This window comes from Carcharodon carcharias, chromosome 11 (genome assembly GCF_017639515.1).
Source record: "Carcharodon carcharias isolate sCarCar2 chromosome 11, sCarCar2.pri, whole genome shotgun sequence".
Classification (NCBI taxonomy): Eukaryota; Metazoa; Chordata; class Chondrichthyes; order Lamniformes; family Lamnidae; genus Carcharodon; species Carcharodon carcharias.
Genome location: NC_054477.1, coordinates 374,648 through 389,244, shown reverse-complemented (window position 1 = coordinate 389,244; position 14,597 = coordinate 374,648). Strand labels below are relative to the sequence as shown.

The window sequence follows — 14,597 nt, the reverse complement described above, 5'->3', positions numbered from 1 at the left end:
CTCTCCTCACCGTCCAAGGGCCCAAACACTCCTTTCAAGTGAAGCAGCATTTCACTTGCATTTCCCCCAACTTAGTCTACTGCATTCGTTGCTCCCAATGTGGTCTCCTCTACATTGGAGAGACCAAACGTAAACTGGGCGAGCGCTTTGCAGAACACCTGCGGTCTGTCCGCAAGAATGACCCAAACCTCCCTGTCGCTTGCCATTTTAACACTCCACCCTGCTCTCTTGCCCACATGTCTATCCTTGGCTTGCTGCATTGTTCCAGTGAAGCCCAACGCAAACTGGAGGAACAACACCTCATCTTCTGACTAGGGACTTTACAGCCTTCCGGACTGAATATTGAATTCAACAACTTTAGGTCGTGAGCTCCGTCCCCCATCCCCACCCCCTTTCTGTTTCCCCCTTCTTTTTTTTCCAATAAATTATAAAGATTTTCCTTTTCCCACCTATTTCCATTATATAAAAAAAACCCCACTAGAGCTATACCTTGAGTGCCCTACCATCCATTCTTAATTAGCACATTCGTTTAGATAATATCACCAACTTTAACTTTAACACCTATGTGTTCTATTGTACTATTGTCGTTGACATCTTTTGATGATCTGCTTCTATCACTGCTTGTTTGTCCCTACAACCACACCAACCCCCTCCACCTCTCTGTCTCTCTATCTCTCCGCCCCCCACACACACACACCTTAAACCAGCTTATATTTCAGCTCTTTCCTGGACTCGAACTCAAGTTCTGTCGAAGGGTCATGAGGACTCGAAACGTCAACTCTTTTCTTCTCCGCCGATGCTGCCAGACCTGCTGAGTTTTTCCAGGTAATTCTGTTTTTGTTTTGGATTTCCAGCATCCGCAGTTTTTTTGTTTTTATCTCTGTGTTTAATTGACTGCCACTGCTCTTCAAGAAATGCCTACCTCCTTGAAGAAGTTCTGTTCCTCTCTGCGACAAGATTTCCGGATCTCTCTGTTGCCTTGTTCACCTTCATTGCTTTCCATTTCTCTCCTAGTGTTTGACAAGGTGTTTACTAAAACCCGCTTTCACAGCCATATCTCCTTTCTCAGTGACTGTCTCCATCTCCGACTTACCCCACGTGGATTTCAACTGAAATTCCACCCCTCATGTTTCGAACCCACCCAGGATTACAGGTATCTCCGGGACATAAAATGTTTCTCGGACTGCTATTCCCGTCACATTCTGAAATCCACTCTCAGTGCCATGCGCCGCCATATGAACACACTCGACCTCTCCCTCCAGCAGCACCGCCGTACCCTTTTTCAAAGCTGCGCGTGCCCCCAGTTTCATTTTATCCTTCGGCTCATCCGACGCCTCAACAAGAAACTTTTTCTCTTTCTCTCATGTGCTCAGGAACGCAAGCTCCAACAACTCATCGACACCAACACCCATCTAGGACCCTCCACCCCTGCCTGTCCCTCCGTCCCCACCCCATCTTCCAATCCCAGCCCCAGCCGTGTATTCACTATACCCCCTGACCTTCCCCTCTCTGATGCTGAACGTTCAGTGCTCAGCAAAGGACTTAGTTTCATACCCTTACGCCCTCACCTCAATGAATTTCGGGCTCGGCATGATACTGAACTCTTCTTCCGCCGTCTTCGTCTCCGGGCTCACTTCTTTGGGCAGGAGCCCTCTCCCAGTTCAACGGATCCTTTTACCCATCTCCAATATTCTCCCTCCACCTGGACCCCTCCCTCTGGATTCTTACCTTCTCTCGATCTTTTCAGTGAGAACTGTCGGCGCGACATTAGTCGTCTCAATTTCTCTGCTCCTCTCACCCATTCTAACCTGTCTCTCTCTGAACTTACTGCACTCCATTCTCTCAGGTCCAACCCTGACATTGTCATCAAACCCGCTGACAAGGGTGGTGCTGTTGTTGTCTGGCGCACTGACCTCTACCTCACGGAGGCTGAACGTCAACTCTCAGACACTTCCTCCTACCTCTCCCTGGACCATGACCCCACCACTGAACATCAAGCCACTGTTTCCAGGACTGTCACTGACCTCATCTCCTCTGGGGATCTCCCTCCCACAGCTTCCAACCTGATAGTCGCCCAACCTCCGACGGCCCGCTTCTATCTCCTACCCAAAATCCACAAACAGAACTGCCCCGGTAGACCGATCGTCTCAGCTTGCTCCTGCCCCACAGAACTCATTTCTCGTTATCTTGACTCCCTTCTCTCTCCCCTTGTCCAGTCCCTTCCCACCTACATCCGTGATTCCTCTGACACCTTACGTCACATCAACAATTTCCAGTTCCCTGGCCCCTACCGCTTCCTCTTCACCATGGACGTCCAATCCCTCTACACCTCTATCCCCCACCAGGATGGTCTGAGGGCCCTCAGCTGCTTCCTCGAACAGAGGCCCGAACAATCCCCATCCACCACTACTCTCCTCCGTCTGGCTGAACTTGTTCTCACGCTGAACAATTTCTCCTTCAACTCCTCTCACTTCCTCCAAATAAAAGGTGTGGCTATGGGTACCCGCATGGGCCCCAGCTATGCCTGTCTCTTTATGGGGTATGTGGAACATTCCTTGTTGCAGTCCTACTCCGGCCCCCTTCCACAACTCTTTCTCCGGTATATCGATGATTATTTCGGTGCCGCTTCATGCTCTCGTCAGGACTTGGAAAAATTTATTAATTTTGCTTCCAATCTCCACCCCTCCATCATTTTCACGTGGTCCATCTCTGACACTTCCCTTCCCTTCCTTGACCTCTCTGTCTCAATCTCTGGTGATAGACTGTCCACCAATATCCATTACAAACCCACCGACTCCTACAGCTATCTCGACTACAGCTCCTCACACCCCACTTCCTGTAAGGACTCCATCCCATTCTCTCAGTTCCTTCGCCTCTGTCGCATCTGTTCCGATGATGCTACATTCAAAAACAGTTCCTCTGACATGTCCTCCTTCTTCCTTAACCGAGGTTTTCCACCCATGGTCATTGACAGGGCCCTCAACCGTGTCCGGCCCATCTCCCGCGCATCCACCCTCACTCCTTCTCCTCCCTCCCAGAAACATGATAGGGTCCCCCTTGTCCTCACTTATCACCCCACCAGCCTCCGCATTCAAAGGATCATCCTCCGCCATTTCCACCAACTCCAGCATGATGCCACTACCAAACACATCTTCCCTTCACCCCCCTTATCGGCATTCCGTAGGGATCGCTCCCTCCGGGACACCCTGGTCCACTCCTCCATCACCCCCTACTCCTCAACTCCCTCCTATGGCACAACCCCATGCCCACGCAAAAGATGCAACACCTGCCCCTTCACTTCCTCCCTCCTCACCGTCCAAGGACCCAAACACTCCTTTCAAGTGAAGCAGCATTTCACTTGCATTTCCCCCAACTTAGTCTACTGCATTCGTTGCTCCCAATGTGGTCTCCTCTACATTGGAGAGACCAAACGTAAACTGAGCGAGCGCTTTGCAGAACACCTGCGGTCTGTCCGCAAGAATGACCCAAACCTCCCTGTCGCTTGCCATTTTAACACTCCACCCTGCTCTCTTGCCCACATGTCTGTCCTTGGCTTGCTGCATTGTTCCAGTGAAGCCCAACGCAAACTGGAGGAACAACACCTCATCTTCCGACTAGGGACTTTACAGCCTTCCGGACTGAATATTGAATTCAACAACTTTAGGTCGTGAGCTCCGTCCCCCATCCCCACCCCCTTTCTGTTTCCCCCTTCTTTTTTTTTCCAATAAATTATAAAGATTTTCCTTTTCCCACCTATTTCCATTATATAAAAAAAAACCCACTAGAGCTATACCTTGAGTGCCCTACCATCCATTCTTAATTAGCACATTCGTTTAGATAATATCACCAACTTTAACTTTAACACCTATGTGTTCTATTGTACTATTGTCGTTGACATCTTTTGATGATCTGCTTCTATCACTGCTTGTTTGTCCCTACAACCACACCAACCCCCTCCACCTCTCTGTCTCTCTATCTCTCCGCCCCCCACACACACACCTTAAACCAGCTTATATTTCAGCTCTTTCCCGGACTCGAACTCAAGTTCTGTTGAAGGGTCATGAGGACTCGAAACGTCAACTCTTTTCTTCTCCGCCGATGCTGCCAGACCTGCTGAGTTTTTCCAGGTAATTCTGTTTTTGTTATAGATTTGGTCCTTTCATCCCAGTCATTGATATGAATTGTAAATATTTGAGGCTTCAGCACTGATCCCTGTGTCACTCCACTAGTTACAGTTTGCCAAACCCAAATATTACCCATTTATTTCTACTCCATTTCCTGTAAGTTAATCAATCTTCTATCCATGCTAATGTGAGGTAACCTTCGGTGTAGAACAATCGGTGTCAAATGCCTTCTAGTAATCAAGTACACCACATCTACAGGTTCTCCTTTATGCATGTTGCTTGTTATTTCCTCAAAGAATTCTAATAAATTAGTCATGCACAATTTCCCTTTCACCAAATGATGTTGACCGCATGATTTCATTGAGATTTCCCAAATGCCCTGCTTTAACATCTTTTATTAGCTGGAAGGTGTGGGTCAGGGTGGGGTAGTCTCGGGGTACAAATACACCAATCACTGAAAGTTTCTCCACAGGTTAACAAGGCCAGAAAATAACAAACCAAGCATTAGGCTTTATTTCTAGGGGGATAGAATTGAAAGTAGGGAAGTTATGCTCAAATTGTGTCGAACCTTGGTCAGACCCACACTTGGAGATCTGTGTGTAGCCCTGGTCGCCATATTATAAAGAGGATATCGAGACATGGAGAGGGTGCAGAGAAGATTTACAAGGATGAAACCCAAAATGTGTGGGTGTAAATATGGGGAAAGGATTGACAGGCTGGGTCTCCTCTCTTGAAAAACAAAGGCTGAGGGGTGACTTAATAGAGGCCTTTAAAATGATGAAAGGTTTTGATCGAGTGGACACAGAGAGAATGTTTCCTCTTGTGGGGAAGAGCAGAACGAGAGGCCGTCAGTATAAGATGGTCACCCAAAAAATCCAATAGGGAATCCAGAAGAAACTTCCTTCCCCAGAGAGAATGGTGAGAACGTGGAACCCACTACCACAGAGAGTGGCTGAAGTCAATACTATCGATACATTTAAGGAGGAGAAGCTAGACAACAGTTGTGGGAGGAGGGAATAGAGGGTTACGATGGTAGATTTAAATGAGAAAAGATGGGGCAAGGCTTTCAGTGGAGCATAAACACCAGCATGGGTTGGTTAGGCCTGTTTCTGTGCTGTATGTTTGATGTAATCCTATGTAAAGGAGCTGGTACAGCGAAGGATCACTTGATTGGTCCCTGGAATGAGGGGGTTGTCCTATGATGAGAGGTTGAGTAAATTGGATTTATATTCTCTGGAGTTTTGGAGAATGAGAGGTCATCTCATTGAAACCTACAAAATTCTGAAAGGGTTTGATAGGGTGGACACAGAGATTGTTTCTACTGGTTGGGGAACCTAAAACACAGGGGCACAGTCTCAGGTTGAGGGGCCGACCATGTAGGACTGAGATGAGGAGAAATGACTTTACTCAGGGCTGTGAAACTTTGGAATTTGCTACCCCTGAGGGTTGTGGATTCTCCACCGTTGAATATATTTAAGGCTGGGATAGATGGATTTTTGGTCTCTTGGGGAATTAAGGGTATTGGGAGTGGGCGGGATAATGGAGTTGAAGCCCCAGATCAGCCATGATCATACTAAATGATCCTGCAGAGCAGGATCGATGGGCTGAATGGCCTAGACTTGCTCCTAATTCATATGATCTTATGTTCTATTTCTTATGAATATATGAATTAGGAGCAGGAGTAGGCCACTCGGCCCCTCGAACCTGTTCAATCATTCAATAAGATCATGGCTGATCTGAATGTAACCTCAACCCCACATTCCTGCCTACTCCCAATAACCTTTTATCCCCTTGTTAATCAAGAATCTATCTAACTCTTCCATAAAAATATTCAAAGACTGCTTCCACCATCATTTGAGGAAGAGAGTTCCAAAGACTCACAACCCTCTGAGGGAAAAATTTTCTCATCTCTATCTTAAATGAGTGACCCTTATTTTTAAACAGCGACCCCTAGTTTTAGATTCTTCCACAAGAGGAAACATCCTCTCCACATCCCCCCCTGTCAAGACCCCTCAGGATCTTATATGTTCCAATCAAGTCACCTCTTACTCTTCTAAACTCCAGTGGATACAAGCCTAACCTGTCATAAGACAACTCACCCATTCCTGGTATTAGTCTGGCAAATCTTCTCTGAACTGCTTCCAATGCACTTACATCTTTTCTTAAATAAGGAGACCAGTACTGTACACAATATTCCAGATGTGATCTCACCAGCGCCCTGTACAACTGAAGCATAACCTCCTTATTTTTGTATTCAATTCCCCTCACAGTAAATGATAACATTCTATTAGCTTTCTCAATTACCTGCTGTACCTGCATACCAGCCTTTTGTGATTCATGCACTAGGACACCCAGATCCCTCTGAGTCTTAGAGCTCCTCAATCTCTCACCATTTAGATAATAAGCTTTTTTATTCTTCCTGCCAAAATGGTCAATTTCACAGTTTTCCACATTATACTCCATTTGCCAGATCTTTGCCCACTCACTGAACCTGTCTATATCCTTTATAGTTTCCCTTATGTCTTCCTCACCACTTACTTTTCTATCTTTGTGTCATCAGCAAGTTTAGCCACCATTCCTTCGGTCCCTTCATCCAAGTCATTTATATAAATTGTAAAAAGTTGAGGCCCCAGCACTGATACCTGGGGCACACCACTCGCCACATCCTGCCAACCAGAAAAATACCCATATATGCCAACAGTCTGCTTCCTGTTAGCCAGCCAATCTTCTACCCATGTCAACATGTTACCCCCGACACCATGAGCTTTTATTTTCTGCAAACACCTTTGATGTGGCTCCTAATCAAGTACCTTCTGGAAATCTAAGTACAGCACATCCACTGGTTCCCCTTATCCACAGCACATGCCACTCCTTCAAAGAACTCCAATAAATTGGAAAAATAATTTCCACTTCACAAAACCATGTAGACTCTGCTTAATTACTTTGAATTTTTCCAAGTGCTCTGCGATAATGTCTTTAATAATAGCTTCCAACATATTCCCTATGACAGGTGTTAAGCTAACTGGCCTGTAGTTACTTGCTTTTTGTCTCCCTCCCTTTTTGAATAAAGCAGTAACATTCGCTATTTCCCAATCTAATGGAAGATTCCCCAAATCTAGGGAATTTTGGAAAATTAAAACCAACACATAACTATTGCACCAGCCACGTCTTTTATTGACTGTGGTAAGTGCTCGGACTAATCAACATTTGGTTTGGTCAGTATCGGTGTGGTCAGTGCCCAATGTGATCAGTACTGGTGCGGTCAGTACCCAGACTGGTAAGTTTCTGGTGCAGTCAGTACCCAGTGTGGTCAGCACCCAGTGCGGTCAGTACTCAGTGAAGTCAGTACCCAGTGAGGTCAGTACCCAGTGCAGTCAGTACCCAGTGCGGTCAGTACCCAGTGCGGTCAGTACCCAGTGCGGTCAGGACCCAGTGCGGTCAGTACCTGTTGCGGTCAGTACCTGTTGTGGTCAGTACTCAGTGAAGTCAGTACCCAGTGCAGTCAGTACCTAGTGTGGTCAGTACCCGGCGTGGTCAGTACCCAGTGAGGTCAGTACCCAGTGCGGTCAGTACCCAGTGCGGTCAGTACCCAGTGTGGTCAGTACGCAGCGCAGTCAGTACCCAGTGCGGTCAGTACCCAGTGTGGTCAGTACCTGTTGCGGTCAGTACCTGTTGCGGTCAGTACCCAGTGTAGTCAGTACCTAGTGCAGTCAGTACCCGGTGTGGTCAGTACCCAGTGAGGTCAGAACCCAGTGTGGTCAGTACCCAGTGCAGTCAGTACCCAGTGCAGTCAGTACCCGGCGCGGTCAGTACCCGGCACGGTCAGTACCCAGTGAGGTCAGTACCCAGTGAGGACAGTACCCAGTGCGGTCAGTACCCAGTGTGGTCAGTACCCAGTGCGGTCAGTACCCAGTGTGGTCAGTACCTATTGCGGTCAGTACCTGTTGCGGTCAGTACCCAGTGTAGTCAGTACCCAGTAAGGTCAGTACCCAGTGAAGTCAGTACCCAGTGTGATCAGTACCTGTTGTGGTCAGTACCCAGTGAGGTCAGTACCCAGTGAGGTCAGTACCCAGTGTAGTCAGTACCCAGTGAAGTCAGTACCCGGTGCGGTCAGTACCCAGTGTGGTCAGTACCTGTTGCGGTCAGTACCTGTTGCGGTCAGTACCCAGTGTAGTCAGTACCCAGTGAGGTCAGTACCCAGTGAAGTCAGTACCCAGTGTGGTCAGTACCTGTTGCCGCCAGTACCCAGTGTAGTCAGTATCCAGTGAGGTCAGTACCCAGTGTAGTCAGTACCCGGTGCGGTCAGTACCCAGTGTGGTCAGTACCCGGTGCGGTCAGTACTCGGTGCGGTCAGTACTTACTGAGTCTGTGGCCAGATCTCACGGTCCATGATGGCAGCTGTGCTGATATCTCCTGTCAAGGGGTTGATTCGGAAGAGGTCACTCTGGGGAGAAGCTGCGATGGAGTACGTCACTTGGCCATTTTGTCCTTGGTCCAAATCATTTGCTAAAACCTGAGGGACACAAAACGACAGACACACAATCAGACACAGAGAAAGAAAGAGGAACAGGCACAGAGGGAGAAATGGACACAGAAACAAAACAAGGCAGGCATACACAGGCACATGGGGCAGAAAGAAATGTCATGAGATATACTCAGCACGAATAGAATCATAGAATTCAACAGAGGGTGGTAGTGAGGAGTGACTGAGAAGCATTCTGGGAGAAGTCAGTGCAGTCACCGCAACTCAGAGGGGGATTAAGGAGGACTCACTATCAAAGAACGGAACAGCCTCAAACATTACACTGCTGTAGTGTTTCCATCCCTCCCTCCTCCTCAAACCAAAAAGAGAGAGAGAGAGAGAGAGAGAGAGAGAGAGAGAGAGAGAGAGAGAGAGAGAGAGAGAGAGAGAGAGAGAGAGAGAGAGAGAGAGAGAGGCAGTACCTTCAGGAGTGCACCAGGCCAGCGAGGGACACTCTTCTGAAAATGGACTTTTAAAAAAGCAGCTGATTGGTGAGTAAATCCTGGTGAGTTTTTTTTTTAATCTATTAAAATAATTCATTGCTTAATACTGAGGTAGGAGCTAAAAAAAAACAAAGTATAGAGTAGTACTGTACAAGTATAATTAGTCAAGAAACAAGGTTTCTAGTGAACATAAATAAGGCCCCGAGCTAGTTTACTTCTTTTAAGGAAGTAACTAGCTTAATTGAATGGGACATCATGGCAGGAGAATTCAGACCCGTGATATGCTCCTCCTGCAGGATGTGGGAAATGAGGGACACTTCCAGTGTCCCTGGTGACCATGTGTGTGGAAGGTGTGTCCAAATGCAGCTTCTAGCTAACCGGATTTCGGAGCTGGAGCTGTGGGTGGACTCATTGTGGAGCATCCGTGATGCTGAGCATGTCGTGGAAAGCACGTGTAGTGAGGTGGTCACACCGCAGGTGAAGATTACACAGGCAGAAAGGGAATGGGTGACCATCAGGAACAGTAAAAGACTCAGGAAGGTAGTGCAGGAGTCCCCTGTGGTCATCCCCCCTCTCTAACAGATATACCGCTTTGGATACTGTTGGGGGGGGGATGGCCTCTCAGGAGTAAGTGTCCTTGCGGGGGCTTTTGCTGGTTCTGTTGGGGGGTATTTAAACTAGTGTGGCAGGGGGATGGGATCTCAGGAGTAGGATCAGATAGGTCAGATTCCGATCAGAAAAATGGAGGTAGGACATTAGCTAGGGACGTTGTGATAGACATGGAATTACAGGAGAAGCAAAGTTTACAAAGTGTCCAGCAAGGGAAATTGACGGGGTGAAACTGTTTATACTTCAATGCAAGGAGTATTACAAACAAGGTGGATGAGTTAAGGGCACAGGTAGACACATGGCAGCAGGATGTCATTGTTATAACGGAGACCTGGCTAAAGGAGGGACAAAACTGGCAGCTAAATATCCCTGGTTACAGAGTCTTCAGACACGATAGAGTAGGAGATAAAAAAGGAGGGGGGGTAGCACTAATGGTTAAAGGATCAATTCCAGTTGTGAGAAGGGATGATATACTAAATGGGTCAACAAACGAGATTTTATGGATTGAGTTTAGAAATAAAAAAGGGGCAGTCACACTACTGCAACTATACTACATACCTCCAAATAGTGAAAGGGAGATAGAAGAACAAATACGTAGGCAAATTTCTGCTTGTAAGAACAAGAGGGCAATAATAGTAGGAGACTTCAACCATCCTCATATCAACTGGGATTGAAACAATATAAGGGGCACTGAGGGAGAAAAATTCATGCAGTGTGTCCAGGAAAATCTTTTCAACCAATTAGTGACAAACCCAACAAGTGGAGATGTAATTCTAGACTTGGTGTTGGGGAACAAAGAAGGGCAAGTGGGTGAAGTGACAGTTGGCGACCATATCGGGGACAGTGATCACAATTCAGTTAGATTTAGCATTACCATAGAAAAGGACAGAGATAAGACAGGAGTAAAAATCTTGAACTGGGGGAAGGCAAATTTTGCAGAAATGAGAAGGGACTTGGCTGAGGTGGACTGGACAAAAGTACTGGAGGATAAAACTATGGAAAACCAGTGGGAAGCACTAAAAAGCAAGATCCTAGTTGTACAAAGTAGATATGTCCCCTACAAAAATAAGAGTGGTACTGCCAAATCTAGACCCCCCTGGTTGTCCAGAGGGATACAGGGGAAGATCAAACAGAAAAAGCAAGTGTACGATAGGCGCAAAGAACTAAACACTGCAGATAGCCTAGACGAATATAGGAAGCTCAGGGATGAAGTAAAAAAGGAAATAAGGAAATCAAAGAGAGAGCATGAAAAAAGATTAGCAAGTAAAGTTAAAGATAACCCAAAGATGTTTTACCAATACATTAATGCTAAAAGGTTAGTTAAGGAAAAAGTGGGACCTATCAGAGATGAAGATGGAAACTTGTGTGTAGATGCAGAGGCTGTGGGAAGGGTTTTGAATGAATATTTTGTCTCCGTGTTTACAAAGGAAAGGGAGGATGTAGATATAGTCCAGGAGGAACACTGCGAGATATTGGACGGGATAGTCATAAAGAGAGAGGAAGTACTCGAAGGGTTGAAATTCCTGAAAGTTGATAAGTCACCAGGGCCAGATGGATTGTTTGCGAGGCTGCTGAAGGAAGCCAGGGAGGAGATAGCAGATGCTCTGAGGATGATTTTCCAATCTTCACTAGATACAGGGGAGGTACCGGAGGACTGGAGAAATGCAAACGTAGTTCTATTGTTTAAAAAGGGATCAAAGGAAATGCCAAACAATTATAGGCCAGTTAGTCTTACATCAGTGGTGAGCAAATTAGTAGAATCAATCCTGAGAGATAGGATTAACTGTCATGTGGAAAGGCATGGACTAGTCAGGGATGGTCAGCGTGGATTTGTTAAAGGAAGGTCTTGCCTCACAAATTTGATTGAATTCTTTGAGGAAGTGACAAGAAGGGTTGATGAAGGTAGTGTAGTGGATGTTGTGTACATGGATTTCAGCAAGGCATTTGACAAGGTCTCACATGGCAAATTGGTCAGGAAAGTAAAAGCCCATGGGATTTAGGGTAATGTGGCAAACTGGATAAAAGGTTGGCCTTGTAACAGGAAACAAAGGGTAATGGTAGATGGATGCCCTTGTGAATGGAAAGTTGTCTCAAGTGGTGTTCCACAGGACTCGGTGTTGGGACTCTTGCCGTTTGTGTTATATATTAACGATTTGGACGTGAATGTGGGGAGCACGATTGGGAAATTTGCAGATGACACAAAGATTGGCCGAGTAGTGGATAGTATAGAGGATAGTCATAATCTCCAAAACAATATAGATGGGTTGGTGGAGTGGGCGGTAAAGTGGCAGATGGATTTTAACATAGAGAAGTGTGAGGTCATACATTTAGGGAGGTCAAACAGTTACAGGGATTACAAAATAAATGGGAATATACTAAGAGGGGTAGATGAAGTGAGAGATCTTGGCATACAAATACACAGGTCCCTGAAGGCAGCAGTTCAAGTAGACAAGGTTGTAAAGAAGGCAAATGGAATGCTCTCCTTCATTGGCAGAGGTATAGAATAGAAGAGTAAGGATATAATGTTGGAATTGTATAAAACACTGGTCAGGCCACAACTGGAGTATTGTGTGCAATTCTGGTCACCACATTACAGGAAGGACGTAATAGCTCTGGAGAGAGTGCAGAGGAGGTTTACAAGAATGTTGCCAGGGTTAGAAAAGTGTAGCTACGAGGAGAGATTGGATAGGTTGGGGTTATTTTCCTTAGAACAAGGAAGGCTGAGAGGTGACTTGATTGAGGTGTACAAAATTATGAGGGGAATAGATAGAGTGGACAGGATAAAATTGTTTCCCTTGGTGGAGAATTCTAGAACCAGGGGACATAGATTCCAGATAAGTGGCAGAAGGTATAGGGGGGACATGAGGAAGAACTTTTTTACACAGAGGGTAGTGGGTGTCTGGAATTCGCTGCCCAAGTTGGTGGTAGAGGCAGAAACTCTAAACTCTTTTAAAAAGTACCTGGATCTGCACCTTAAGTGCTGTAAGTTGCAGGGCTATGGGCCGGGTGAAGGAAGGTGGGATTAGAAAGGGCACCTGGGTGTCCTCTGGCTGGCATGGACAAGATGGGCCGAATGGCATCTTTCTGTGCTGTAACTTTTCTATGGTTCTCTGATTATTTTCCTCAGAGCTGAGAAGGCTGAGGAGGGGGTGGAGGGGTGGGGGGGGGGGGGGGGGGGGGGGCGGGGGGGGGGGGGGGGGGGGGGGGGAGGGTGGTGAGGGCCTGATTGAGGTAAACAAAATTATGAGGGCCACAGATAGGAAGAAACTTTTCCCCTAAGCAGAGGGGTCAATAACCAAGGGGCATAGATTTAGGGTAAGAGGCAGGAGGTTTACAGTGGATTTGAGGAGGGATTTTTTCACCCAGAGGGTGGTTGGAGTCTGGAACTCACTGCCTGAGGGGATGGTAGAGGCAGGAACTCTCACAACATTTAAGAAGTATTTAGATGAGCACTTGAAACACCTCAGCTCACAGGGCTACAGGCCGAGTGCTGGATTAGAATAGATAGGGGTTTGATGGCCGGCACAGACATGATGGGTCGAAGGGCCTCTTTCTGTGCTGTAAAACTCTGTGACTACAAGGTCAGAAGTGGGGATGTTCACTGATGATTGTGAAATGTTCAGCACCATTCACAACTCCTCAGATACTGAAGCAGTCCATGTCCAAATGTAGCAAGACCTGGACAATATTCAGGCTTGGGCTGACAAGTGGCAAGTAACATTCACACCACACAAGTGCCAGGCAATGACCATCTCCAACAAGAGAGAATCTAACCATCGCCCCTTGACGTTCAATGGCATTACCATCACTGAATTCCCCACTATCAACATCCTGGGGGTTACCATTGACCAGAAACTGAGCTGGACTATCCATATAAATACTGTGGCTACAAGAGCAGGTCAGAGGCTGGGAATCCTGCTGCAAGTAACTCACCTCCTGACAGCCCAAAGCCTGTCCACCATCTACAAGGCACAAGTCAGGAGTGTGATGGAATACCCTCCACTTGCCTGGATGAGTGCAGCTCCCACAACACTCAAGAAGCTTGACACCATCCAGGACAAGGCAGCCCGCTTGATTGGCACCACATCCACAAACATTCACTCCCTCCACCACCAATGCACAGTAGCAGCAGTGTGTACCATCTACAAGATGCACTGCAGGAAATCACCAAGGCTCCTTAGACAGCACCTTCCAAACCCACGACCTCTACCATCTAGAAGGACAAGGGCAGCAGATAGATGGGAAACACCACCACCTGGAAGTTCCCCTCCAAGATCCTGACTTGGAAATATATCGCCGTTCCTTCACTGTCGCTGGGCCAAAATCCTGAAACCCCCTCCCTAACAGCACTGGACTGCAACAGTTCAAGAAGGCAGCTCACCACCACCTTCTCAAGGGCAACTAGGGATGGGCAATAAATGCTGGCCCAGCCAGTGACACCCACATCTCATAAATGAATTTAAAAAAATGTCTGCCACGTGGGACCTTGTCAAAAGCCTTGCTAAAATCTATCTAGACTATATCAACTGCACCAACCTCATCAATCCTCCTTGTTCCCACCTCAAAAAATTCAAATTAGTCAGCACCATAGTCTTACCTTAACAAACCAATGCTGACAATCCCTGGTCAGTCTGTGTCTTTCTTTTAACCTTTTCTTTCAGAATTGATTCCAATAATTTTCCCACCACCAAGGCCAGACTGACTGGCCTATAATTATTCGGTCTATCTCTCGCTCCCTTTTTAATGACCGGCCTATAATTATTCGATCTATCTCTCGCTCCCTTTTTAATGACTGGCCTATAATTATTCGGTCTATCTCTCGCTCCCTTTTTAATGACTGGCCTATAATTATTCGGTCTATCTCTCGCTCCCTTTTTAATGACTGGCCTATAATTATTC

General features: G+C 46.7%; 1 protein-coding gene across 1 annotated transcript in view; it reads right to left on the bottom strand.

Moving 5' to 3' along the window:
- Positions 1-14,597, bottom strand: part of LOC121284312 (protocadherin-16-like) — a 178,983-nt gene that overhangs the window by 42,665 nt on the left and 121,721 nt on the right. The window contains exon 16 of the mRNA XM_041199699.1: positions 8,486-8,637. Within this exon, the coding sequence (XP_041055633.1) occupies positions 8,486-8,637 (152 nt within the window). The remainder of the gene's footprint in view (positions 1-8,485; positions 8,638-14,597) is intronic.